General features: G+C 34.8%; 1 protein-coding gene and 1 long non-coding RNA gene across 2 annotated transcripts; both read right to left on the bottom strand.

The window, feature by feature from the left end:
- Positions 1-1,152: 1,152 nt before the first annotated feature.
- Positions 1,153-5,428, bottom strand: LOC123555524 (uncharacterized). The gene is made up of 3 exons (XR_008371679.1): positions 5,339-5,428; positions 3,893-4,000; positions 1,153-3,594 (listed from the first exon to the last, which is right to left on the bottom strand). It is a non-coding gene; the product is annotated as an uncharacterized LOC123555524 (long non-coding RNA).
- Positions 5,429-10,976: 5,548 nt separating this feature from the next.
- Positions 10,977-13,340, bottom strand: LOC123544745 (uncharacterized). The gene is made up of 2 exons (XM_045330809.2): positions 12,981-13,340; positions 10,977-12,435 (listed from the first exon to the last, which is right to left on the bottom strand). Exons 1-2 carry the CDS (start codon positions 13,319-13,321, stop codon positions 11,097-11,099), a joined length of 1,680 nt encoding a protein of 559 aa, XP_045186744.2. The 5' UTR covers positions 13,322-13,340; the 3' UTR covers positions 10,977-11,096.
- Between the last annotated feature and the right edge of the window lie 14,146 nt (positions 13,341-27,486).

Here is a 27,486-nt window from a genome sequence, read left to right as displayed (position 1 = left end):
TCTGAGTCAATCCGCATTAACTCTAGTGGGTTGGACTCCCTATTGAGTGGTAGAAGCCCCTTTGGTATGCCAGTGACACTGTTTGTCGGCCAATATCCGGCTGGTTTTTGTCGGCTTCAGATGCAATTTGCCCGAACTTGACCTGGTGGGGTTGGACCCCAAGTCGATTGGTTTGAGCCGTTCCTTAAGGGTTTGCTTTGGTATGCCGACGGTAGAGGCCCTATATACACTTTGACACTGCATGTAGGCCAATCTCCGGCTGGTTTGTGTTGCCTTTGATGTTAATCCAGCCGTTCTAGACCTAATGTGAGTTGGAGTGGGTTGGGCCCCCAGTCAATTGGTATGAGTCGTTCCGTCGGGAATACTCTGGTATGGCGACGGAAGAGGCCTGAAATGTCACCTATACGTATGGCCATCTCCGGCTGATTGTTGTCACCTTATATTATATTGTCCAGGTCCATTTTCGGACATCCCCGAGGGAACGACTCCATTCGACGAGGGATCCGACATTCTCCAACGCTCATCAGGTCGAGTCCGGAGGGATTGACTCGGCAAAACGCAGCCAATAATTGTGTCTGGGTCACGTCCTGTCCTCCGCCGTCGGCAATCGCGAGTATTTCCGATGGAATGACTAACACCAGCCGACAAGTGGTCAGACCCTCTCCAACCGCAGATTGACTGAAGGTGACAAAAACAGCCGGACACGAGTCCACATATATTTCGGACCTCTGCTGTCGGTATGCCAGAGCATTCCCGACGGAACAGTTCATACCACCCGACTGGGGTTTGACCTACTCCAACCCCTACTAGGTCGAGTTCAGGTTGACTGACTCTAAAGGTGACATATCTGGGACCACAGACAGTGTCCAAGTTTGTTCCTCGGTCGTCCATGATAATCGCAGGTACAATAAATATAACAAACAATTTGATTGGCTGACTAACTCGTGGGAACGAGATAGCTGTGTCGTGGTAACGACTTAGCTATGTTGTGGGAAGGAAACACTATGTCGTGGGAACGAGATAGTAAGTCGTTCCCACGACATAGCTAACTCGTTCCCACGACATAGCTAACTCGTTCCCTCGACATAGCTAGCATTTACTACTCTTTTTTTTTATTGCACTTATTCTTTTTTTATTACACTACTTTTTTTATTGCGCTACTCCTTTTTTTCAATGCAATACTTTTTTTTGAAATTGCACTTCTCTTTTCTATGTCGTTCCCACGACTTAGTTACTCGTTACCACGACATACTAAGTCGTTCCCTCGAGTTAGTATCTCGTGGGAACGACATAAAAAAAGAAAAGTGCAACTGAAAAAAAAGAGGAGTGCATGTCACCTCTGTGCCATCGTAATTAACTCCTAATCGGTTACTTTTTTATTAGTGTTCATTTTTATCTTTTCTTAAAACAATACAAATAAAACGTACTCTCTCTCTCTCTCTCTCTCTCTCTCTCTCATAACACATTTATAAATATACTCTATGCAGAAAATTGAGGAAGTAAATCGTAGTTAAACATTGTAACCCCGTAACCAAAAACCAGACATTAATTTATTAAAGCTACTCGCCCACAGGTTGAGTGAAAATTTTCAACATGTTCATTTTCACCAAGTTTGGCAAGGACTGTATATATGATACCGAAAAAAATGATTAAATGGGTAAAAATAAAAGTAAGATATTATCATATTTGGTATAAATGCAAAAAGAATATAAATTTTCCTCCCTTTTTCAAAAGCAATGGGTTTCTAGCTTCTGTATGATATTTTTGGTCATTTATATGAATATCTTGCAAAAATCTTATATCAATACCTTTGTACCACTAGTCATATTCAGAGTACTCATTTTTTATGGATTTTTGGGATAAATTAATTTTCGCCTAAAATGTGTGACCTTGTCCCTTTAACAAAGCATTGAAAAGTAATATTCTTATACCTCGCTTGGACCCTTGTACACCGAAATTAGCATGACAACTAAATATCTAAATTTAGAGGTGCTCCTTTAGACATGAGGAATACACCTTGAATGTAATTTGCATACACGTGTACGACACCTGCATGACCGACAAATAGTCATAATGGATTTCTTAAGAGACTTTACGTTAATTGGTTGTTGCAAAACATATTCTAGACAAACTAGAAGGTGGACAAGCTACTGACCACATAAGTACATTTAAAGATACATCGGTGCACTCTCTATAGGTAAAACCATATAGGTGGACATACATTTTTTAATGAACGTGTGAGCTAAATATTACAACATGTAAGGGAATATAGCTGAACAGAAAAATAAAGTCTTTATGAGACTATGTGTGCTAACAGATCTACATTTACATATGCACTTATGATAAAAAATGTCGATTACAAAGCTGTTCTGTGATTGCTTGTAACTATAAGCTTATATTCATCGTTTGTCTACGCACTGACCTTCGTTCTCTTTGAACTACACTTGAATAATTATGTAAGGAACGTACTTGTCATTAAAACATCCTACGTTTGTTTGTACTTTCTCTTTGAAACAAGGGTTGTTAAATATTTACACAATAGGTTTGAAAGACAGATGTTACATCGAGCTGTTCTAATCCATATGTTTTTTTTTCTCTGACGTTTTTCAACAGCTTGTAAAAGCAGATATTTTCGCAAAGGTTTAATTTTCGCTACATTCACGAGACAATATATCTCGTGAAAATTATTCCTTGCGTTAATATTCACCATAAATATAATTCAAATTAAAATAGGAAACCATTTCTACAATTTCGCGAATATTAAACCCCGCGAAAATACTCAAAATTTCAAATTCGCGAAATTTGTCCCGGCGAAAATATGTGCTTTTACAGTATTCGGAACCTATCACGACAATGTGAAAAATGATTAATGTTTTAGAGAGAATAAAAAAAACCAGATATTATTAGTGTCATAAAGGTAGGTATATTGGGTGTTGTCTTTATGTCCAGAATTCTCCAAAAATCCGAAGCCTTTGTAGAGAAGTATATGTCTTAGTAATTGAAAACACAACACCAGACTGGCATACATCTTCGGCAGTTCAAAGCATTCATGATAAATGCACAAGACCTAAGGCATACATAGTCCACTTCAACCACAAGCTAATTGCCTCTGAACAGTTTGCAGTTTTTCAATCAATTTTGTATCTTATTCTAGATCTAGTTAAGCTTCTCACTGAGGAGATGATATCTATGTGGGGAAAAGTCCAAAACTATTGCCCTTTGAGTAAGGTATTAGACGTTTTGCATCCGATACTTGTATGTATATTTTGTCATCTCTCGACATCTTCAAATGACTTGCAATTCTTAAACTTGACACAGCATTGGTGTTGCTGATGTTAAACATCTTCGTTCTTCCTAATAGAGTCTGCTCATACTCGTGTACTCGTCTGCAAATCCGTACTGAAAACTGTTGCAAATTTCGGAACTGTGTATTATAATTTTGTCGGCTGATGTTGAAATGTACTGATGCATATATGAAGTAAGTTCTGCCCTCTGGAATAGTAATCTCACCATTATGATAAGAAACTGAAGGATTAGTGTGGGAATTACTTGAATGTGTGTCCCAGTGAAAGATAACGTTGTCTGAATCTTCGTCTGTAAAAGAGTGAAATTATTTCATAGTAATTCATAAAATTAATGGAAATATACACATAACAGACATTTTAGCACATTAAAATTTTAATGTAATGCAGAAAAAGTCTGTAGAATTAGTTAATAAAAAGTATCACCATCGTATAATTAATGTGCCAAAACTTGTTATGTGAACAAATCTTCTTAACTTCCAATTTTATTGGATGATTTTTTTTTTTGTATAAATATGTTATTGACAACATATTATTGGACTTTGCTATATGTCTATCAAACATAGGTTCCTAAATGTTGCATTCATTACCTGAAAATCTTTGAGGCTGTGATATCCCCGAAAAAGCTGCTGTCAGGTGTCCAGATTTTGGAGCTAAGCTTTCATTGCCACATGACATATATGGATATGCGACTAACCCTAGTAAATATAAATATAATTGCCAAGTTAAATGCGCAACTGCAATTTGACGATTCAGCGAAATGTTGAATGAATATGTCGTATGTCCACGCAGATTGTTTTTACAGAATCTTCACAACCTTGAATAATTTCATAAGAATACGTTCGTTATAAATCGTCATTCAGAAGTCTAAACAGTTAGCCAGGACACCAGAATCAGACTGGGCATGTTTCTGATGAAATAAATTGGCAGTACTGCCGATTTTATTGTAAATAATTATATGTTGTATGGTTTAGCAATCAGATGAAAATGAGCAAGTTTAGAGATTTAAAATTTACTAATAAATTATTTGCAGTATTTATAAAGAATATTACCAGGGAGCCAGGCTACGGAATGCCCCGAAAGCTTTGTATAAATGTGTGTTTCATTTTTGAGCCAGAGTTGCTTATAGTCATTTCGAACATTGTTTAGAAGTCAGATATACGTGTAATGTTTTATGTACATAAAGCTAACATAATTTTCCGAACGAAGTTAATTTTTCTAACACCATTGAGTTTGATAGTGTTTATGATTATTTTAAGGGTCGCCCAATTTGGCTTGGGCTCATCAATAACTTATATGACGGATTATTTACTTGCTTTGAAAATGGTACGGACCTATTAATGGACACAATGTTTTGTTTACAAGTGAAGCAACCAGGATCTTAAATTATTTAGAGCTTCACTAAAAGTATTCATATACGAATAAAAGTATACATGTAGGCATATTTGAAACATTACGGTATTAAAATCACTTTGATAATGATCATGGCGAAATCTGTTGCTTTTGACCCACTCGATTTAGGTCAAGTTGCATTGAAGAACGTATAAGAATAATTTATGCGAATGGGTCCATGTTATTTTTAGGAAATTAAAGTATACCCCTCCTGAAAATGAACTATATAGTTCAAAATTTCTGAAGAAATTTTGCAAGCGATGGCAAATTCAATTATTTTCAATTCTCATTTAAAACTACATTCTTTCTTTTAGTGTGGTAAATAACTTAAATTTTACGCATATGTGATCCTATATCTGACCTGTCTTTATTAATATCTTTTTTTAAAAACCTTTACACTGTAGAATGCTACTTTTCTGAGCTTAAATCTCTCATGCAATGAATTTCAATGAAAAATACTTCATTTAAGAGGAATGCTATTTTCCCTTAAGCAGAATGTTTAACCTTTCTTTTAATTGGCGGTTATGTTTGATTATGCGAAATACCACACATGTACTTGTTACTTTTGGTTTCGGATATTTTTTTAGATAAGAAGATTTATACAGCAGACGAGTTAGCCGGGTAAATAAAACTCAAGTTCTTACCTTTTGCGAGTCGTAGTCTTGACCGTCGTTCGACAGCCTGTGAAAGAAACACTGACAGATAGTTTATAACAGAAGTACATGTGAGCCGCGCCAGGAGAAAACCAACATAGTGGCTTTGCGACCAGCATGGATCCAGACCAGCCTGCGCAGGATCCATGCTGTTCGCTTTCAAAGCCTATAGCAATTAGAGAAACCGTTAGCGAACAGCATGGATGCGCAGTCTGGTCTGGATCCATGCTGGTCGCAAAGCCTCTATGTTGGTTTTCTCATGGCACGGCTCATGTATTTTCGGATGTTTTCGGGTGTTCACTTTTTGAATTATTATTGAACCTACATTCTGAAACATCCTGGTATGAGGGTATGTAAGTATTGGAAATATTGATTAATAAAACAATTAGTAAAATTTGATATAATATTGGTGGAACAAAAACAAAGATTTACCAAGCGAACCAGCTCTGTAACATTTCCATAGCTACACATGTATCTATCACCTCTCACAAACGTCTTCAATCCCTTTTTCTTGATATCAAATGTTTCAAAATCTTCATCAGGGCTAAGTGACAGATCGTCACACGGTACAGAAAATTCCACAAGTGTTTCAGAATAAACTGATATCATTTCTTCATACAAAATATATCCAATTAACGATACCAGACCGCTTAATAGAACGCTCGTGCTTAAGAGAAAAATGATTAATAAAATTGTTACATTCATTTTCAACTGTTTTAGAAAATTAGACACCCTTTTAATCGGGTTACAGCAAAAGTTCTAGAGAAGAAAGACTGCTTCTTGGCATTAATAGTGTACGATTGTTTCACGATTCTAAAATAATCACTCCTTTGACGTTCTCTTATTTTTAGAAATTTCTGCGGATTTCGTGGTATTTGTGGCGGTAGTGTAGCGTCGGGAGAGATAAGCGTCTGAATAATTTTGCGCGCCTAATACCATTCAGATTGCGTCAGTTCAGTATAACACCGTTCTATATATACTTTTAATATACTTTTGATTCTGAAATGTGTATTTTATAAAACAGTAGATCGTCGAATATGGCACTTGTATGATGTCAAACAATATGTGACGTGACGAAAATATTGCTCTTTTTAAGAAAATAAATACATTTTTTTTTTCAAATTAGAAAAACAATATAATACGAGACACTGCACTCGCTGCTAACAGTAAAGCCAGCATCATAATTGGAAAAACCCGCCCGCTTAGCTCAGTAGGTAGAGCGTCGGTCTACGGATCGCGGGGTCGCGAGTTCGATCCTCGGGCGGGGCGTGTGTTCTCCGTGACTATTTGATAAATGACATTGTGTCTGAAATCATTAGTCCTCCACCTCTGATTCATGTGGGGAAGTTGGCAGTTACTTGCAGAGAACAGGTTTGTACTGGTACAGAATCCAGGAACACTGGTTAGGTTAACTGCCCGCCGTTACATAACTGAAATACTGTTGAAAAATGGCGTTAAACCCAAAACAAACAAAAAACAAACATAATTGGAAAATCCAGCTTCGTCAATAATATATGTATAGTACGCTTAATATAACTCTACAGATAGAATTAAATTATTCCTTCTTCTTTTCGCTAACACAAAGTTCACGCGAAAATAAATCATATACTTTTATATTTTCATTTTCGTTTTGGGCCTGAATTTCAGAAAATCTTTGTTTATTTTGTTTTCAATGCTAATTAAGAATTTGGGAAAACAACTAAAGTATTTTAGGATCAAAGGAAGCTATTAGACCAGCTCTCTACAGAAAATTGAGAATTATAACAAAATAGTTATCTTATAAAGCAACATAATTTTTATGTCATACTGGAGAACCTGGATTTACGGGATCATTTCAAATATTTAGAAAAGTGATAATAAAAACTAATGAAATTTATTGAGCAACTTTCAGTAGTATAATTTTCGAAAAACACAGGTAAAGTTGTTTCCATAAATAGAACTAAAATGTGGGTTACCAGTAAAAGATCTCAATAAAAGACGATCACAAGCAGAGTAACACAATACATTTTTGTATTTCAGTGGCACTGTGATCGCGTCTTATACGCCCGTTTTCAAAATTATGCGTCCGTCTGTCCGTCCGTCCCTCATATTACGTGTCAGGGGCGTAATTTAAAAATTATTAAAACTATTCAAGTAAATCAAAGGGTCTGATATGTCGTCCATAGAAAAAAAAACTTTGAACTTGAAATATAGGTAGGTGGCGATGAGGCAATGTACAGAGCGTGAAAACCGTGTAGGTCAAAGGGTTGGTCACATTTGAGTAAAGGCTAACTTAAAACCATTTAATTAAGGTATTAACTGGAACATGGAATATTTATAGGATGTAATGAGACGATGTGAAATGTGTAACAACACACATCACTTGCCCTCCCACCCGAAACTCCTATCCTCCATTTTTGCACTTTTAGTTTCTCGTGCAACTGACCATAAGATGTGCTGGATTGTCTGATAATTGGGTACAGTAAAATTCAATATGAATACTTATTTAATGAATAATGTTATTTCCCATTATGTGTTCAATTGACGGGATTAATTATTCTAAGCTCGTGACTTAGCCTGCACATACGGCTGAGTCTTTGTAGTTGTGTTTTCTTTGATCTTAAACTTTGGACGTGAATTGTCCCGCTCCAGTTTAAAATATGTTCACAAAGACATTGGTTTAATTTTTCTGTGGTCTGTGACGGTTGATTTTTGCTTAAATTTCGTGTTATCGCTTGGCGGTGTCGCGGGGTAAAAAGACGAAATGGCACAAATCAGCCACCATATCTTTCGGTTTTCAAGTGGAAATAAAGGGTGTAAGTAAACTTCGTTCCAAATGGAAAAGTAGTTGAGCATATCAAAAACATGGAATGTAAGACGCATATAGTTTTCAGTCATGTTAAATGCTGATATGTTGATGTAATGCTGCTATAGAACTTTGGTTAATTTCAGATTTTCTTAGTGGAGAAAAAACATTTTGTTCTGTGTACTAAGTTCAGAAATTTTCAGCTTCTGAACATAACCAAGCATTTTTGTTTTCATTGAATCCAAACACAAACCTTTTATGTAAGTTCTGAATTATTATTTGTACAATACAAATTCAACTTCTACAATGTAAAACAAAACAAATAACTTCTAAATACAATGTATATTGCAACGTATGTGTACGAAGTGGCCTACCCTCTTGAATTGTAATGAAAAAATGCCATTTTCTACATAACAAATTATAAGTAAAGGAATATTTTCTCCGAATGTCATATATTCATCTCAATATATACAAGTGTAAAAACCCAAAACATGGTCATTGGTAGTCTTTCAGTAAATGGTATGAACCTTTCCTACTTTTACATCTCAGTAAGATAATATGGCTATTTGCTTCACCGGAACGAACTTTCTTTACACCATTTACATGCAAAATGAAAACATTAAACAGATCATTTAACTTTCGCTATCGTTATCATAAAACCAGCGAAATATGTTAATACCTTTAAATGTTCTTTATAGTCTCTAATAAATATTTATTGGAGTAAAATCGTTAAATGACTTCAGTAAGGCTTTTTTTACTCAAGGGAAACAACCTATTTTGTAAGGCGCCGCAGAGAAAGGGGAAATTGTCCCCCTTTTTAAAGGGTTTGCATTGTTACGTTACGTTAAAGCGGAGAAGTAATATTATACATGTCTACTGCGAATATTAGAAAAGTAGATGTTTCAAGAAGTAAGTACTAGTATGTCTACCTCAGTATTTTACCATCTCTCTAAATAACCGTAAGGATTTCAGAATTCCTAACACTTTCCAACGGAATTACAAATTTATAAAGTATCGTTAAACTCTACTTCACAACTGCGCAAATTTACGGTCTGTCAGTCATTTTAAGCTGAAAAATACTGTTTGGCTTTGGTACACCTTATCAATGGAATGAACGAGTTTTGTCAAATATTTAAAGGGTCTGGTTCTGAAAATCCCAACTAAATCCTTAAATTCCAAAATTTCCTTCAGTGCAATGCAATACTTTCTCACCAAGTAACAAACCTTACTGCCATGATTACATGTATGGGTTACTTTACCAAATGTCTCATCGATTCATGGACAATCAAAATCACTCTACTGTCGCTGTATGTAATATTAATTATTGGGTTTGTTAATGACATTTCATGGAAATATGTAGGGCCAGTACGATAAATTTGGTGCGAGGTCACAAAAAAACCCTATAACTTTTGCGATTTATCGATCATTTATTTTAGCCTAGAACGACATGAAAATCTAGTAAATCTCCATTCAAATATAGGGGTTCACCATGTGACCACTTTTTAACGAATGCAAATGCTATAAGCGTTTGGGAGGCGAAACAAACTGGCATTAGACTTGTATTGGCAAATGGTAAGTGCCTGCATAGTGATCGAATAAAATGAAATAAATTAAATTGTCAGCATTCTATAAAAATATGATGGGTATTCATAGTCAAAATTGTTCTTAATCTAAATATCCAAATTTATACTTACTTTATACAACTTCTATATCACGTTCTTTAACTTGTTCAGACATGGGACTACCTCGGTGAACATGAGATCTTCTCTGCGAAATAGACTATGGCGGCTCTGTTATAAGTTACACATAACAAAATAGTGTTTTCAAACATAGATACCCTGTAGGAAGATTCGGTATAAATATCATGAAGCACACCGCGGTCTACGAAGTAAGTAATTCCAAAATGAAAATTCGCCTAAGGGATATATCGCGTACTTGAACTTGATCTAGTTGTAGTTATATTTTCTGGTCCTTTGGGATCATTCAGTAGGATGGGGAACGTGACGGATACTGCATATTTCATTACTTCTTATGAATAGCTTCAGTTTTGCAGCTTTTATTTTGACTGGTTGAGTTTTATTATTTTGTTGACTTTTCTTGTAAATATTGAAGTACATGTATATAACCAATCAGAAATAAGTTTTTTATTTAATAAATCGATATATGAGCCGCGCCATGAGAAAACCAACATAGTGGGTTTGCGACCAGCATGGATCCAGACCAGCCTGCGCATCCGCGCAGTCTGGTCAGGATCCATGTCGTTCGCTAACAGTCTCTTCAATTCCAATAGACTTTGAAAGCGAACAGCATGGATCCTGACCAGACTGCGCGGATGCGCAGGCTGGTCTGGATCCATGCTGGTCGCAAACCCACTATGTTGGTTTTCTCATGGCGCGGCTCAAAATTGTTTGCTTTATGTATCATTAGAATAAAGCTACATACACCTCCGAGTGAATGAAATCGCGACGTTATCAGTTAATAGCTTAAATTTATGCAGCTTCCAGACTATTGTCATAAGAGGAGAAAAACCTATGTCGGATATATTGCCAAAAACATCAAGAAAGAGTGTTTTGCTACAGACAAAGAAAACCAGAAAAACAATAGACCAATAAATGATAAAAAAAATTAAAGTTTTCATGTATGCGGTTAGTTGCATTGATTTCTTAATTGACTGGAACACTCTTTATCATTCCTACCTGTCCAGAATTTAATGTGTTTTTTTTTCTGAGATTAATCATGATTATTAAACATTGTCATATTTTATGAATGTTATTCGGTTTGAAAAATAATTTATAACACCAAACCTTCCTTGTCAACATATGTTTATTTTCTTTTTATTATAAATGTGTTAAGCCTATACACATGTAGAAAAAATATTGTCATATTAAGCGAAAACAATGACAGGCAGTACATGCGACGGATAGAAAGTCTAGGCAACTAGTCTAAGAAAAGGCCAATGTAAGACTATGTCAAATTGAAGACTTTGATTGTATTTGAATTTTCGCAAGTAACAATAAGCCGTCTTGGATCAGTAATAAACGTAACCGATACAGGATCAGATAGCCCGTCTGATTGTGTGAGTATTTCTTTGACAAGAGTGCCATTTCTGTCTGTCTGGGAAACGTTATGCGAGTGACGACCACACATGAAAAGCTCTCCGCAATCCCCCGTACTCACACCAAATATCTCCACTAACTTTTCTTCAGACACCGTAGACAGTTTGTTTCCTTCTTCGTCCAGAGTGATCATTCCCAAGCCAGTGTCAGCTACATATATGCGAGAGAGATCTAAACTAAATGCTAGATGAAATATACAATCAAATAGGTCATTGCCTTGGCTGTCGATCTTGAATGTTTTTAGCGGACCTCCTGACAGCGTATAGGTTCTGAGTTCGTTTGATTCAGGCCCCTCACCAGTAATGAAGAGTGTGTCGTTAGCATATCTAATACCACGGCAATATTGGTCTAAGGTAAAAGATCTTGTGCACAAGAGGTTATCGATTCTGCAAAATTGTACTTTCTGTATTTCGCACAAAGTGACCACCAACTCATTAGAACCCGTTTGACAGAGTCCCCAAGCTCCAGACGTTTTACACCACTTCGTTACAACAAAATTCTTGTCGAGTTTCTTTACTTTATCATTATCGTGATCACTGATAATAAACTCATTATCTACTCTACAAATATCATAAACAGTACATGGATTTTTGTCATCTTTAACACTAACGTCATACTCGTCTTCCAGGTTAGCAGAGTAAGGACATAAGTCGCTCGTTGCTATCTCACCAAATGACTTCATTTCACCCAAAAGTGCATCAATTTGATCATTAGGTTGATATGAAATATGATCAACAGGATCAAATTTTGTCACCTCTAGCATGGTTTTACAATCAGATTCCAACATCTGACTTTGTTTCATAAAAACGAAAAACTGAGCTTCGTTGCCATAAGGACAATGTTCAAAATGCTTTGTCCGTTTTTCTATCCTTTTCAATAACTCATTTAAAGAATCAATATCATTGTTGATTTTGTCGGACATGTCTTTAGTCTTTGAACATATATCTTCTTTTCCCGTTTCATGTAATGTATGTATTTTAGCAATTAATCGCGTTTCCATTTCAACCATAGCGTCTAGAATAGACTCTTTCTTCTTCTCAAGCTGGTATAGTTCATTTAATTTCTTCGACTTGTACTGCAAAAGCTCCCTCCGTGTTTCTCCTAGTGATGCTTCAGTGGTATGTCCCCTTACACTTTCCAAGATTTCTTTCCCCAACTTCGGGACGAAATTCACGCCCTTGCAGATCCTATTTCAAAGACATATTAAGTTATTATGACATTGTGCAAGTTCAAGTACATCAACGTAATTATTATTGTTTACAAACAATACATGTATTTAGCTATATAAGAAATTATTTGATTATACTGGACTTTTTTACATGTAAATATTCACTGACCAGCTTAATTTTGAAATACATATAATGTTGATCAATAAAAGTAGAAGTTGCTATTTCAGCTGTGTACGTGTATGCGTGTCTGTTGATATTGTCCGCTAAATTAAACCTAAGTCAATTGTGTAACCCGTTTTCGCCCGGTACACCGATTTCACCCGATTTGTACTCGTTTCAATAGGGCTAGTTTCGCGCGTCTCGGTTTGGTACACTTGATAGTTCGATCGTAACATCACGGTGCATTTCGGTATAACGATCACGTTATCGGGATAGACCCGTGTTGTATGAATTGAGCTCATCTAATAATTTCTAAAAGACTGTCAGACACGTGCACACCAAAAGCCAATACCCTAACAGTTCTTCTTTTGAAATAATGTAACTAATTGATAAGATTTGTATACCTGTGATCTACGGCGACACAAACTGTGCAGCAGACGACATCATGGTTCCCACAATACATTTGAATGACATTTCCCGGATGTTCACTACAGTCCCTAGCCTCCGCTTCCGATTGTTTTGATTCATGTTTAATCGATTTCATAGCATTCCGATCTAAAACGTTATGTGTTTTAAGTACTTTATTGTGATATCCGACACAAGTCTGGCAGAAATAAGTCTCACAGTTAACACAATAATTAACGGCCTCCGTGTTTCGAGCATCCTCCGAACAAGGGGTACAAGAAATGTCATGAATTACATCCGAAGATCCTGCAACAGATCTTGATAAACCTCCCTCTGCCATGTTTCAACAGCTTTTGATCAGTGTATAATACTGGAAATCGAACAAGAATTAAATACATGTACACTAATTTTCGTATCGATTTATACATTTACGGGCTTGGTACATGGATTATATTACGTATACGCGGAAAGTAGATATTGTTCTAAAACATCCATCAGTTCTGTTGAGAAAAGGTATGACGGATGGGGGTCTTGAGTATTGGTTATCAACACCTGGCACTTTCAAGAACCAACGAAGCTTCTTCAGTAGGAACATCTTCTGTATCATACACTATCCTCTATCGTTCTTCCCAAAGGGTCGTTACCTTATTGGTAACGGGATACGTCACGATTATAAATAAATTTAGGTTCCCGCATAGCTTAGACTATCTTAGATTACAAGAGTATTTCTTTTCTCTTTTCGCGACTTCAGAACATACCATGCCAGAAAGTGTGGACTGAGAAGTCAAGTCACAGTATAAAAACAGCAGTCCGAGTGAAGATCTCAAAAGAAAGGTAACAAGTACGAAAACTGAAACTGGGTACCAGTCTCAGAAGGTAACCTTACCATTGGCTAATTTCAAATTTATGCTCTGAAATAACCAATCAGATATTGGAGATTTGAGACTGGTCTTCAAACGCTGTTTTTAAACATTAAGGCAAAATTTCCAGTATTGTATATTACTAACTACTTACACTGAACGAGAATCGACGAGCTAGTGGTAAAATGTTGCTTCCTAAATTACAACATATAAATGATACATCAGATTGTGTTGCCTCACAAGTCCATATTTTACCGTGGGATTTCTTTTTTTATTATTTTTTATTGCGCATGTTTGATTTATAATAGCTCTTATTTTTTATAAGAATGAATATCATTAAAATTTTGCATTTTCCTCTATTTTCAGGTAAAATATCCAGATCCTGAGACTGTGTTTGAGCGAAAGATAGATTGAAGAACGCCTGTGTGACGGAATCCAATATGTCATTTGTCCAGAAGCTTGTCTTGCCTTATCACTTGATTCCAGATGTGACGTAGATAGGATTGATCTCTGTATTGCCTTTTTTAGCATAAATTATGGGTTTTATGGTTGACTCATTTCTCTTTCAGAAATGGTCCTTTAAATTTGAGTTATGGCCCTTTGATTTCGCTACATACAATATATTGAGGTTATAACACACTAAATAGTTGTTGTTCTTTATTCTATATAAAATTGACCTATTTCCAATGACCGCAGCACACATCAGGACCCATTTTAAATTTCTGTAACTTACATTTTCTTGAAGAATATTGTCAGTGCTAACTAAAAATCAAAAGAAAAGTGGGGGTCATGTTTGATGCAAGAAAAATAATTTCAGTCAAACACACAAACTGCAAAATCAGCTAAAAAATGAGACCCCAAATTATACTGGTGGTGTATGATCTTAAGTTTCCATGAAAATTTTTGTCATGTTGTTATTTCATTATGAAAATGCTACCTTCATGTCAAGCATAGATCTGTCATGTGATTTTAGCAAAAAAAATTGCAAAGAAAATAAGGAAAATAGCTCTACAGAGCAAAAAAACTGAGGACTATTTGTATCCGCCATTTAGTGTCTGTATGCCTTTGTTTTTCAGCATATGAAGCATAAGAGGAGTTAAAAATGTTATGAAACTTAAGATTATTGACAGACATCAATAAGAAGAAGTGCAAGGCAGAAGAACCACAACTGTGTGTTTAACTTTTTTTGCATCATCTCCCTTTGGTATAATTAATTTTTCAAACTTTTGCAATATTTTTACAGCTATTGAAAGGCATTTAAAAACAAGAGCTGTCGGAGGACAGCAACGCTCGACTATTCAACAGCCTTGTCAATTGAATGAATACAAAAGTTGAAAAAGGGGCATAATTTTGTAAAATGCAAAGTAGAGGTATTGAACCTCTGTACTGCATGTCATATCATGACAGTGAACAAGTGTGTGAAGTTTCAATCCTTTCCAATTTGTGGATACTGAGATACCAGCTTACATACAAAAACTTAACAAAAAACTGCTAAGTCAAAGGGGCATAATTTTGTAAAAGTGCCAAGTAGAGTTATGGGACCTTCACAGTGCATGTTAGATCATGACAGTGAACAAGTGTGTGAAGTTTCAATCCATTCCAATTTGTGGATACTGAGATATCAGATTACATACAAAAATTTAACCAAAAACTGCTAAGTCGAAAAAGGGGCATAATTTTGAAAAAAAAAGAGAGTAGAGTTATGGGACTTGCTTAGTGCATGTCAGATCATGATAGTGAACAAGTATGTGAAGTTTCAATCCATTCCCATTAGTAAGTACTGAGATACCAGCTTACATACAAAACCTTAACCAAAAATTTCTAAGTCGAAAAAGGGGCATAATTTTGTAAAAAAGCAAAACAGAGTTATGGAACCTGTGCAATGTAGATCAGTTCATCACAGTGAATAAGTGTGTGAAGTTTCAATCCATTCCCACTAGTGGTTACTGAGTTACCAGCTTACATACAAAACCTTAACCAAAAATTTCTAAGTCGAAAAAGGGGCATAATTTTGTAAAAAAGCAAAATAGAGTTATGGAACCTGTGCAATGTAAGTCAGTTTGTCACAGTGAATAAGTGTGTGAAGTTTCAATCCATTCCCACAAGTGGTTACTGAGATACCAGCTTACATACAAAACCTTAACCAAAATCGGGACGCGGACGCGGACGCAGACGCGGACGCCGACGCCGACGCATGGGCGAGTGCAATAGCTCACTATTCTATGAATAGTCGAGCTAAAAAGTGTACATCATGAAAGATGATAACCTTGGGAGACATGCAGCGAGTACAGAAACCATAATTCTTCTTTAACTTAATGCAGAATTATTTTCTCTGTTAGTTTGTCAAGGGTTCTGAGGAGATTTCATTAAAACTTGCAGTATAAACCTCAGTTAAATCAGTTGACGTATAGAGCACAAGAACTATAATCTCTGACATGAACTGCAGAAATATTTCAAATGTCAAGCTACATATCATCACTTGACAAAGCACAATCGGGGTCGGAATGGAGGTGGGGGTAGGGCGGGGTGGTGTGTGTGGGGATCAGGAGCATCCATTGTTTCTGTAAGTTATGTAAACTGAATTATGAATAGATTGCAACAACACATAAAATTCTTTTTTTAAATCTCTTTTTTAATGAATAAAATCCCAAAATACTAGAGCATACATGCAATTATCACAAAATTAAGTGTTGGCATAAACAAAATGCTATGGCAAAAGAAAAATGGTGTGGTTCAGGTGACATGTCCGAAAATATGATTGGCATTTCATTTTTTATTTCATATGCAATAATATGTAATTTGTGTGGTTCCATGTCAGTAACTTTTATAGTATCTCCTACTTGTTTGCACTTTTCCAGCACATACATACTAAAACAAGAGCTGTCGGAAGACAGCAACGCTCGACTATTCAACAGCCTTGTCGATTGAATGAATACCAAAGTCGAAAAAGGGGCATAATTTAAAAAAATCAAAATAGGGTTATGGAACCTGCATAGTGCTTATCAGCTCATGACAGTGGACAAGTGTGTGAAGTTTCAATCCATTCCCATTAGAGGGTACTGAGATATCAGCTTACATATAAGAATTTAACCCAAAACTCCTAAGTTTAAAAAGGTGCATAATTTTGTAAAATGCAAAGTTGAGTTATTGACCCTTTGCACTGCATGTCATATCATGACAGTGAACAAGTGTGTGAAGTTTCAATCCTTTCCCATTAGTGGAAACTGAGATACCAGCTTACATACAAAACCTTAACCAAAAAATTCTAAGTCGAAAAAGGGGCATAATTTTGTAAAAAAGCAAAATAGAGTTATGGAACCTGCTTTGTGCATGTCAGATCATGACAGTGAACAAGTGTGTGAAGTTTTAATCCATTCCAATTAGTGAGTACTGAGATACCAGCTTACATACAAAACCTTAACCAAAAAATTCTAAGTCGAAAAAGGGGCATAATTTTGTAAAAAAGCAAAATAGAGTTATGGACCTGTGCAATGTAAGTCAGTTTATCACAGTGAATAAGTGTGTGAAGTTTCAATCCATTCCCACAAGTGGTTACTGAGATACCAGCTTACATACAAAACCTTAACCAAAAATTTCTAAGTCAAAAAAGGGGCATAATTTTGTAAAAAAGCAAAATAGAGTTATGGGACCTGTGCAATGTAAGTCAGTTTATCACAGTGAATAAGTGTGTGAAGTTTCACTCCATTCCCACACATGGTTGCTGAGATACCAGCTTACATACAAAACTTAACCAAATCGGGACGCGGACGCGGACGCAGACGCCGACGCCGACGCCGACGCATGGGCGAGTACAATAGCTCTACTATTCTATGAATAGTCGAGCTAAAAAATCAACGTATCTTCTCTTTTTTTGAGAAAAAACAAACAAACAAAAAACATAAAACAAGAGGACCATGATGGTCCTGAATCGCTCACCTCTTCCCACATGACCAAGTTTTGAGTAGGACGTCGTTTTTTCTATTATTTGACATAATGACCTAGTTTTTGAGCTCATGTGACCCAGGTTTGAATCTGACCTAGATATTATCGAGATAAAAATTCTGACCAATTTTCATAAAGATCCATTGAAAAATATGGTCTCTAGAGAGGTCACAAGGTTTTTCTATTATTTGACCTATTGACCTAGTTTTCGAAGGTACGTGACCCTGTTTTGAACTTTATCTAGATATCATCAAGGTGAAAATTCAGATCAATTTTCATGAAGATCCATTGAAAAATATGGCCTCTAGAGAGGTCAAAAGATTTTAATAATTTTAGACCTACTGACCTAGTTTTTGACCGCAGTTGACCCAGTTTCAAATTTGACCTAGATATCATCAAGATGAACATTCAGACCAACTTTCATACAGATCCCATGAAAAGTATGGCCTCTAGAGAGGTCACAAGGTTTTTTTATTATTTGACCTACTGACCTAGTTTTGTAAGGCACGTGACCCAGTTTCAAACTTGACCTAGATATCATCAAGGTGAACATTCTGACCAATTTTTATAGAGATCCATTCAAAAGTACAGCCTCTAGAGAGGTCACAAGGTTTTTCTATTTTTAGACCTACTGACCTAGTTTTTGACCGCACATGACCCTGTTTCGAAACTGACCTAGACATCATCAAGATAAACACTCAGACCAATTTTCATACAGATCCCATGAAAAATATGGCCTTTAGAGAGGTCACAAGGTTTTTCTATTATTTGACCTACTGACCTAGTTTTTGGTGGCACATGACCCACTTTCGAACTTGACCTAGAGATCATCAAGATGAACATTCAGACCAACTTTCATACAGATCCCATGAAAATTATGGCCTCTAGAGAGGTCACAAGGTTTTTCTATTATTTGACCTACTGACCTAGTTTTTGAAGGCATGTGACCCACTTTCGAACTTGACCTAGATATCATCAAGGTGAACATTCTGACCAATTTTCATGAAGATCTCATGAAATATATGGCCTCTAGAGAGGTCACAAGGTTTTTCTATTTTTAGAACTACTGACCTAGTTTTTGACCGCACGTGACCCAGTTTCGAACTTGACCTAGATATCATCAAGATGAACATTCAGACCAACTTTCATACAGATCCCATGAAAAATATGGCCTTAAGAGAGGTCACAAGGTTTTTCTATTATTTGACCTACTGACCTAGTTTTAGACGGCACGTGACCCAGTTTCAAACTTGACCTAGATATCATCAAGGTGAACATTCTGACCAATTTTCATGAAGATCTTGTGAAATATATGGCCTCTAGAGAGGTCACAAGGTTTTTCTATTTTTAGACCTACTGACCTAGTTTCTGATGGCACGTGACCCAGTTTAGAACTTGACCTAGATATCATCAAGATGAACATTCTGACCAATTTTCATGAAGATCTTGTGAAATATATGGCCTCTAGAGAGGTCACAAGGTTTTTCTATTATTTGACCTACTGACCTAGTTTTTGAAGGCACGTGACCCAGTTTCGAACTTGACCTAGATATCATCAAGATGAACATTCTGACCAACTTTCATAAAGATCCCATGAAAAATGTGACCTCTAGAGTGGTCACAAGCAAAAGTTTACGGATGGACGGACGCACGCAAGCACTACAGACGACGGACACCGCGCGATCACAAAAGCTCACCTTGTCACTTTGTGACAGGTGAGCTAAAAACTGGGCTGGCAAGGCAAAAAAATAGGTTTGATAAGATTACCGGAACCACATCGTTATTTTTGGCCCGAAACACACAAAGTTTCACTGAGCAGTCTACATCATATATTGATATTGAGACCTTACACCCAAAAAATGTGTTATTTTTTAGAGAAATAAGATGTTTGCGTATAAATTATAGTAAACAAAAAATATGTACAACAAAAGTATGTAGATCTATACACAATATAGATCTAATATGACAATGTAAATAAACCTGGCTTTTCATAATAACCCTGTAACAGACTCAAGGTTTTTCATATTAGTACAAAGCAACACACCAAGGTCTTACATGACAGAGTCCATTACAGGGCTGTTTTAAAAACATGTTTTAACCAAACATTCTATTACATGATCACTATAAAATGCTTCAAATTTAATCTTTGTCCATAAACAATTTCAGCTTTTCCGGAAAAGTATCCTCAGCAATTGCATTCTTACAGACATCTGTGGTGTCACCATAAAAATTGCGGTATATGGTGGACAGACGTCATGGGAAATAGAAGACTGTATAAGTCCAGGTAATAACCAGGTCAAATGAGTAACATTCAAGTGATTTTTTGAAATGCCCGGATATAACAAACTTGTCAAATAATGTGCATGCTGAGTTATTTTGGGGGTCATTCATAATATAAAAAGATCTATAAAAAAATTCTTGCAATGCTATTGATAAAAATCATTTCTTGTATTGTTGCTACATATTTAATCTTTACAACAGTAAAAGACTAAAACAAGAGTCCTTGTATCTTTTTTTCCTGATGTTGTTAAATATCTCTACTAGTTGTCTAGAATTTTGACCCCAAAAATAGCGGCCAGTATTTTCAAGGGAAATAAATATTGCAAAATTGGGAACAAAAGTGTGGAATGACTGTAATAGATTCTATTTATTGTGATCATGTAACAATAATTTAAGATATGGAAAGATGCATGTGAAATAAAAACGATGAAACTTCCACAGCGGCATACAAATGAAGGATTTCTTATATTTTATAGATGCAATTCATCTATGATAAAATTATCAATGGTAAATATTATGGCAAACAAAGTGTATGTGGCATTGGAATTTTTTACTTTATGCTTTATGTAACCTCTGACATTCTCTGTTGGAAAATGATCAATTTTTTGTTTTTTAATTAAGCTAAAAAATATAATTAACAGAAGCACTTGAATAAGCAATACACACAAGTTTCAACTGCCCAATGAGTTATCACATCCAGGATTCTTGAATTTTGCAATGAGGACAATTAATCTAACTTCAATTAATTACTGGCATGGCTACTATTAACAAACAGTTTCCTACACTGTTAAATCATAAATATTCATGGGGTTCAAATTTCCATGGGTTTTGGGGTTGAGCACATCCAAAAAATTAAGACCCAATGAACAAAAATCAATACCAATCCTTTTACATTGAGTATCTTTTAGAGTTGAAGATGAAGATAATTGAATTTTAATAAGTTTATTGGGATTTAGTTTTTTTGACAGATGCAACCACAAAATTGAAGAAAATTAGTTCCCCATTGAATATCAATGACTGTGACTAATTCACAACTAACATCTGTTTATTGTAATTTAAAACATGTAATAACATCAATAAATGTGCTAAAGTTTTTTTTCTTTAAATTAAGAAAATCATAAAATATTTACGACATCACAAGTACATGTTCAAGCAATCACACAACTATGAACCTATCTCAAACTTACACCATACACAAAAAAGTGTAACAATAATTTCAAATTTGAACAAGCACACATGATCAAGCACACACGTGATCAAACACATATGATCAAAAACAAGTGGTAAAACACAAATATGATCAAACACAAATGTGATCTAACACACATGTGATCAAACACACATGATCAAACACAAATGTGATCAAAAACACACATGATCAAACACATGTGTGATCATGATCAACCACAAATATGAACAAACATAAATGTGATCAAACGTAACAACACTACAGAACACTTAAATATTATAATGGCACGATAATGTAATACGCCCTTTTAAAATATGCTTGTTTATCCTTTGAATGAACAATAAAATAAATATTCGGTTATCTAACTAAACAACACCATCCTACAGTCAGATCCACCTAATCTGTAATGAGATATTTGGGAAATTACGAATTTATTTTGCGGGGACAAGATATAAACTACCGGTATGTATCATTCTTAAGAAGCCAGTACTAATTCTTCCTAGGAAAGACGGCTCTGCATGTATCATATCATAGCTATACACCGGGCATGTTAAAGAACCAGACTGTCTATTTAGAAATAGCTAGGCTAAGTTAGCCGGACAAGCCTGTATCTAAAAGAGATTTCTCTATCTGTTCTGGGGGCTTTGTCTCACTCTGCCCCTCTGGTCAGATCTCTCTGTGTCTGTACAAGTAGAGGATTAATTTGTCGCCCTGAGTGGCTGTCTTTGCGCTATGTAAAGCACATTTGAACATGTTTATCATGAAAAGGGCGCTATAAAAATATGGTATAATAATAATAACAATAATAAAGATATCTGAGTGTGGCAGATGGATCTTACTGAATTTTCAAAATAACTCTAATAATGTCAATTCTATTGCCAAAAATTCCCCATGTAGATATCGCACAAAATCACAACTATGAAAACATCTGTTTTAAAGATATTTTTCATCTTTTTATTTATGGAAATATTTCTTTTACACTAACTTAGATAGATCCTCACATAAAGCTATATAAAAATCCATCAACAAATAACGCCAAATGTTCAATTTTTTCATTTTTTTCTCTTTTTTTAGTGTTCAAAATAGCCAAAATATCTCAACAATCAATATAAATTAAAAAATTTTGAAATTTAAAAATTTCTTATTACCATCCTCAAAGTTCTTTCAAATGATTATAATATCAGTTTGGGAAAATTTTGTTACGGACAAGTTGGATCTAGCAGTAAGAGGTACAGAAAGACCCAACTAAATACAAAATGAGAAAATTTCAAAGAGTTTCCAATCTTTATGGGCCAAATCGCAGTTGTATAGTATCCTTTTCCCAAATTTTAAAGCTAAAATCGACAAAATTCATAAGATCTAGCTGTAACATGGGGGAAAAAACAATTATACAATTGGGATTTGGGCATAAAGGTTGAACCTGAAACTCTTCAAACTTTAAACTTTAAAACTGGAGAAAAAAAACAACATTATAACTATTTACTACTGGAACTGATATCAAAACAAATAGTAACAAGTAAAATACATTATACAATATAATTTCCAATTTAGATAATTATGTTGTTACAAATTTTCCTAGTAATAACACCCCCACCCACCCAGTTCTCAAATGTGTGGAGGAGAAAAAAAACACATGTTGTTTTTTAATGATACAAAATATTACCACACATAACAGTGGTTGCTGCATTTACACTGCATAATTTAGCATGTTAAGACCAATTCTCTGTAAGAACCAAAAAATTAAAGAAGGGGTCGGAAACTCATAGTCTCAGAATTACTTCATATTTGCACCCTTTTTAGTATTCAAGCCATATATGAAGAATCAAGGGTGAAAAGATATGAATCAGCTCTGGTTACCATGGAAACGGGAACATTATACTTTTTGCAAAAAATGGCAATTTCTGAGAGTCAAATTTTACTAAAATGTTACAATTTTCTTTACACATAGTGGTCTCTATGTCTGTAATAGAGCACTAATTTTCATATTTGCCTGAAATACATACCTGAAGTAATTATTGAAAACAAATATTGTCTTTCAACATTTTCACAGTTTTAGAAGCAACAATTTTATAAATACCCCCTTTTAAGATTTAACATTATCTTTAAAAATTGGTCTGCATGTATATTTTTCAACTTCTAATAGAAAAAAAAGTGCACGCATCTGAATATAATACTTGTATGGATTCAGCAGAGCTATGATACCCATTTCAGTTTAAGGAGGAATTTTAGTGGGTCATTCATATTTGAGCTTTTTACAGAAATTTGAAAATTGACAAAAAATGAATTTTCAGCAAACTCATTTATGCCTAAATTACAGAATCACCTGAAATAATATTACATTGCCAGATACAGAATTGTAGCAAAACATAAGTATTTCATGTAAAATCATTTTACAAAGTTATACTGTCCAACACTTTGTCTAGAAATTAAGGAGAATGTTTCGTTACCATGGCAACGTACAAGAAAATTATAATTCAGACCTTTTTAAAGCACTTTCTGTATCAATTTTGTATTCTATGAAACAAGAAAAGTTCATCTGCAAACTGTCAATGCATCTAACGCACCTGAAGCACATTCTGGGCAGAATTAAGAAGGATACAACCATAATCATGATCTATGAAACTTAAAGCATTGTCACAAGGTCAGTTCTCAACAACCTTGTATGCACTTTTCTTTCTTTTGGGTAAACTAATTTTGAGTTTCAAAGCAGTTGGAAATACTCATAACCAACTGACACTGGGCTTTAAGGTATTGTATGGTTACTAATCATGACTGTCCAATTTTTTTTTCAAGTTGCCATGGTTACAACATTCATTTTGCATTAAAAAACAGGGATCATCCTAGGTCAAAATTTTAGGGAGAAGTCCACAGAATTTAGGGAGAAATCGAGGAATTTAAGGAGAAGAATCGGCATAAAAATATCTATGTGTGTTTGTGTAAAGACAGTGTCCTTTCACCTTTGGAAATCAGTTTGTTGCCATGGAAACAAATAGTAGTAAAAGCAAAATCATGTCTACTTCGCCATTTGATTTAATATATACATTTTAAATACAATTCAAAATTATGAACAAATAACAGTGTAATCCAAGACTGAAGATATTTAAAAATAATACAGTATGTTCATGTAATAACAATCATGATGCACATTCTTCCTTTAACAATCAAATTATCTACAGAACAGTCTAGTCAATATTTTGCTAGATACAACTTTAAATGAGCCGCGCCATGAGAAAACCAACATAGTGCGTTTGCGACCAGAATGGATCCATACCAGCCTGTGCATCAGTGCAGTCTGGTCAGGATCCATGCTGTTCACTAACAGTTTCTCTAATTGCAATATGCTTTGAAAGCGAACAGGATGGATCCTGACCAGACTGCGCGGGCTGCTCTGGATCTATGCTGGTCTCACAGCCACTATGTTGGTTTTCTCATGGTGCGGCTCAAATGTATTTAATTCTTTCAAACTATCAAGACAATGGCTAAACTTTTTACGGATAGCTATAGATAATGTAGATTTAAGACTTTACTAAGTTTATTCAGAAAAACCCTGATCATGCACATTCCAGTGCCAGTAAATACTCAGTTAATACAAACTGCAGTTGCAGAAATATCTCCTAATGCTTTTTCCAAAATTTATCAAAATACACAACTAAATCTACTTTATTTATTAAAGTAAATACATGCTGGTAAAATAGGATGTTATATGCCTTGTATATCTTAGAATGAAACCTGTTTTACAGATGACAATTTTACTGGATTTCTGAAGATTAATAGATGTTGTTACATGAATGAGGTCTTAAATTAGTCAGAAAGTCAGCTAGAAACTCAGATGTTCTCTTTAATCATTGGCCAATTAGTATATATGGGCTTAAGTTATTACCTAACACAATATAGGTAACTTTACAAATGTATGAATTTTCATTAAAATCTGCATTGCAACATTCTTAAAAAATAAATTTGATTTTATGATACAGGCTTAAGAGGGAAAAAGAATTGTAATATTTCAACAGTCTCACAAAATCAAGTATACTAATTCAACCATTGTTTTGCTATATTTTCTCAGTATTTTTTAAAGATTTAAAAAATCTATATGAAATAAAAATTATCTATGGCAGGAAATATACAATTAGATCTGCATATGTTTGAGTAATAAGCCTTCATGTATAATTATGCTGTAAATTGGTAACCAAATCTGATGAGAACTGCAAAACATGTGCTTTTTTTTACAGATATTCAAAGACTGTCATGTGTTTACTCCATTTAAATATGTTCAAGTGCATCTTTTTCAAAATACATTAAATTTTATCAAATTTAAATACAGTTGTATAACAAATTTAATGTTATACATGCAAAAGTAATCAAACAGTATCAGATTTTTTTTATTTTAATATAAAGTCAAGAATAAAGATATTTTTCAATTACAGGGCCTTTGGTTAAACAACTATCAACATTTTTAAGAAATGACATTCTAATTTTTTTTCCATAAATCTGAAAAAGAAACATTAATGCAAACAACATACATTCTTGTAATTCCATCTTCAGGGTGTCCAGTGTGAGTTCTTCTATTTATGTCAAAGGCACCAATCATTATTTTGGTCTGTGGCAATCCAAAAAAGGGACAGATCTTTACTATTCAGATGTCCATAACTTATTCCAAAAACACTAATTGATGATTCCCCACTTTCAGCCTCCCTATTTGGGAAACACACACACATTATTTTCATAAACATTTTGCCTTCACAATGACATACTGCATTTCAAACTTGTGTCCTCTACTATAGAGATGAAATGTCATCTTGTCAACACTGTTTTCATTGTAGTGTTATCCTTTAACACTGATCCTTCAGTCAGTTGATACAAACTTCACTTATGGAAATAAACAGACTGATGTCTATCCACAGTTTAGACTCTTTTCTGCCAGAGTATTTTCCCCAAACAATGTCGCTATTCAGCAAATTTTAAACGTGGACTTGGTTTGAAGGGACACATCCAAGCATCACATGCCCATTTAGCATAAAATCTCTGACTGTCATTGTATCTATATACTAAAAATTTGCAAAATCCGAGTAGAAATCTGAATTCAGCATAATCCAGGAAGTAAACTTAGATAAGCTCTTTGTGATTTCCTAAATGAAGAGCATCAAGGGGAGGTAATAAAAATAGGAAAAATGCCCCAAATCATAAACTTTGGCCCAAATCTACAAGAATGTGTCTGAATGACCCACTACGATTTATGTTTCTTTTTGAAATATCATCTTCCCTTTATACAAACAAATATACTTTTCTGCTGAGACCTGTGCACTTTTCAAGATGTAGAGCACAATATAAACATATGTTTTGCTCCATAAATATATTTTTTCTTGCAGATAAAAGTCTAGATCATACAAGAATCAGATAAATATTTGGAAATATTAGTTTGGTATGAAACCTTGTTCATTTGCCTATAAAATTTCCAAGTACGAAAATAAAGGACACTTTCTAGTACTTTCCAGATAACAAAATGGGCATGCACCCCTACTTTTTTGAAAATTCAGCAAGTTGGGGATTTGCATCCTCGTTTCCATGGTAACCGGGACATATATTGAAAAAATGAAAAACAGGATTTTCATAATTTTGCACCCTCTTCAAGAAAAAATCGGTTTAAAGGAAATCTGTGACTATGAGTTTCCAACTTTTTTTGGTTCTTACAGAGAATTGGTCTTAAAACTGAACTATATTCCATGACAGGCACTTGCCTAAGCATTGTAAGGGACGTAACATAAAAAATATTGTATCAAAAGAGGCGCTGTCTGCAGCAAAACTTAAAATTTTCAAAGACCCTCGGACACAAAACTTAAATAAAATAACATAAAAGCAATAAATTAATGCTCAAATATACAAAGGAAATATGCATATATTTTATCACATATAATTTTAAAGGTCTATATGGCCTGTTCCAAACATCTCAATTTTGTAAACATATTCATGACCTTCAAAACTCACAGAATGAAAACTATGCATCAAATACAGACTGATATCATAATTTTCACAAATTTATCATTTTCTGTTTCAAAATTCCAGTCATATATCTCTGTGCATATACCAGTATTCTGCATTTGATTTTCCTGCAAACATCTGCACATAAAAAAACAACAACATGGCATCAATATTCTAGCTGCAACTACTTATTAATAAATATATGAGCCGTGCCATGAGAAAACCAACATAGTGGCTTTGCGACCAGCATGGATCCAG

Source organism: Mercenaria mercenaria, chromosome 7, assembly GCF_021730395.1.
Source record: "Mercenaria mercenaria strain notata chromosome 7, MADL_Memer_1, whole genome shotgun sequence".
Lineage (NCBI taxonomy): Eukaryota > Metazoa > Mollusca > Bivalvia > Venerida > Veneridae > Mercenaria > Mercenaria mercenaria.
The sequence above is the reverse complement of the archived record's forward strand: the minus strand, read 5'-3'. Positions and strand labels throughout refer to the sequence as shown.

Coding starts and splice junctions, on each gene's coding strand:
- LOC123544745 (XM_045330809.2), bottom strand. CDS start 13,321: ATGGCAGAGGGAGGTTTATCAAGATCTGTTGCAGGATCTTCGGATGTA. Junction 12,436..12,980: donor TGTGTCGCCGTAGATCACAG/GTATACAAATCT, acceptor TCTTTGAAATAG/GATCTGCAAGGGCGTGAATT.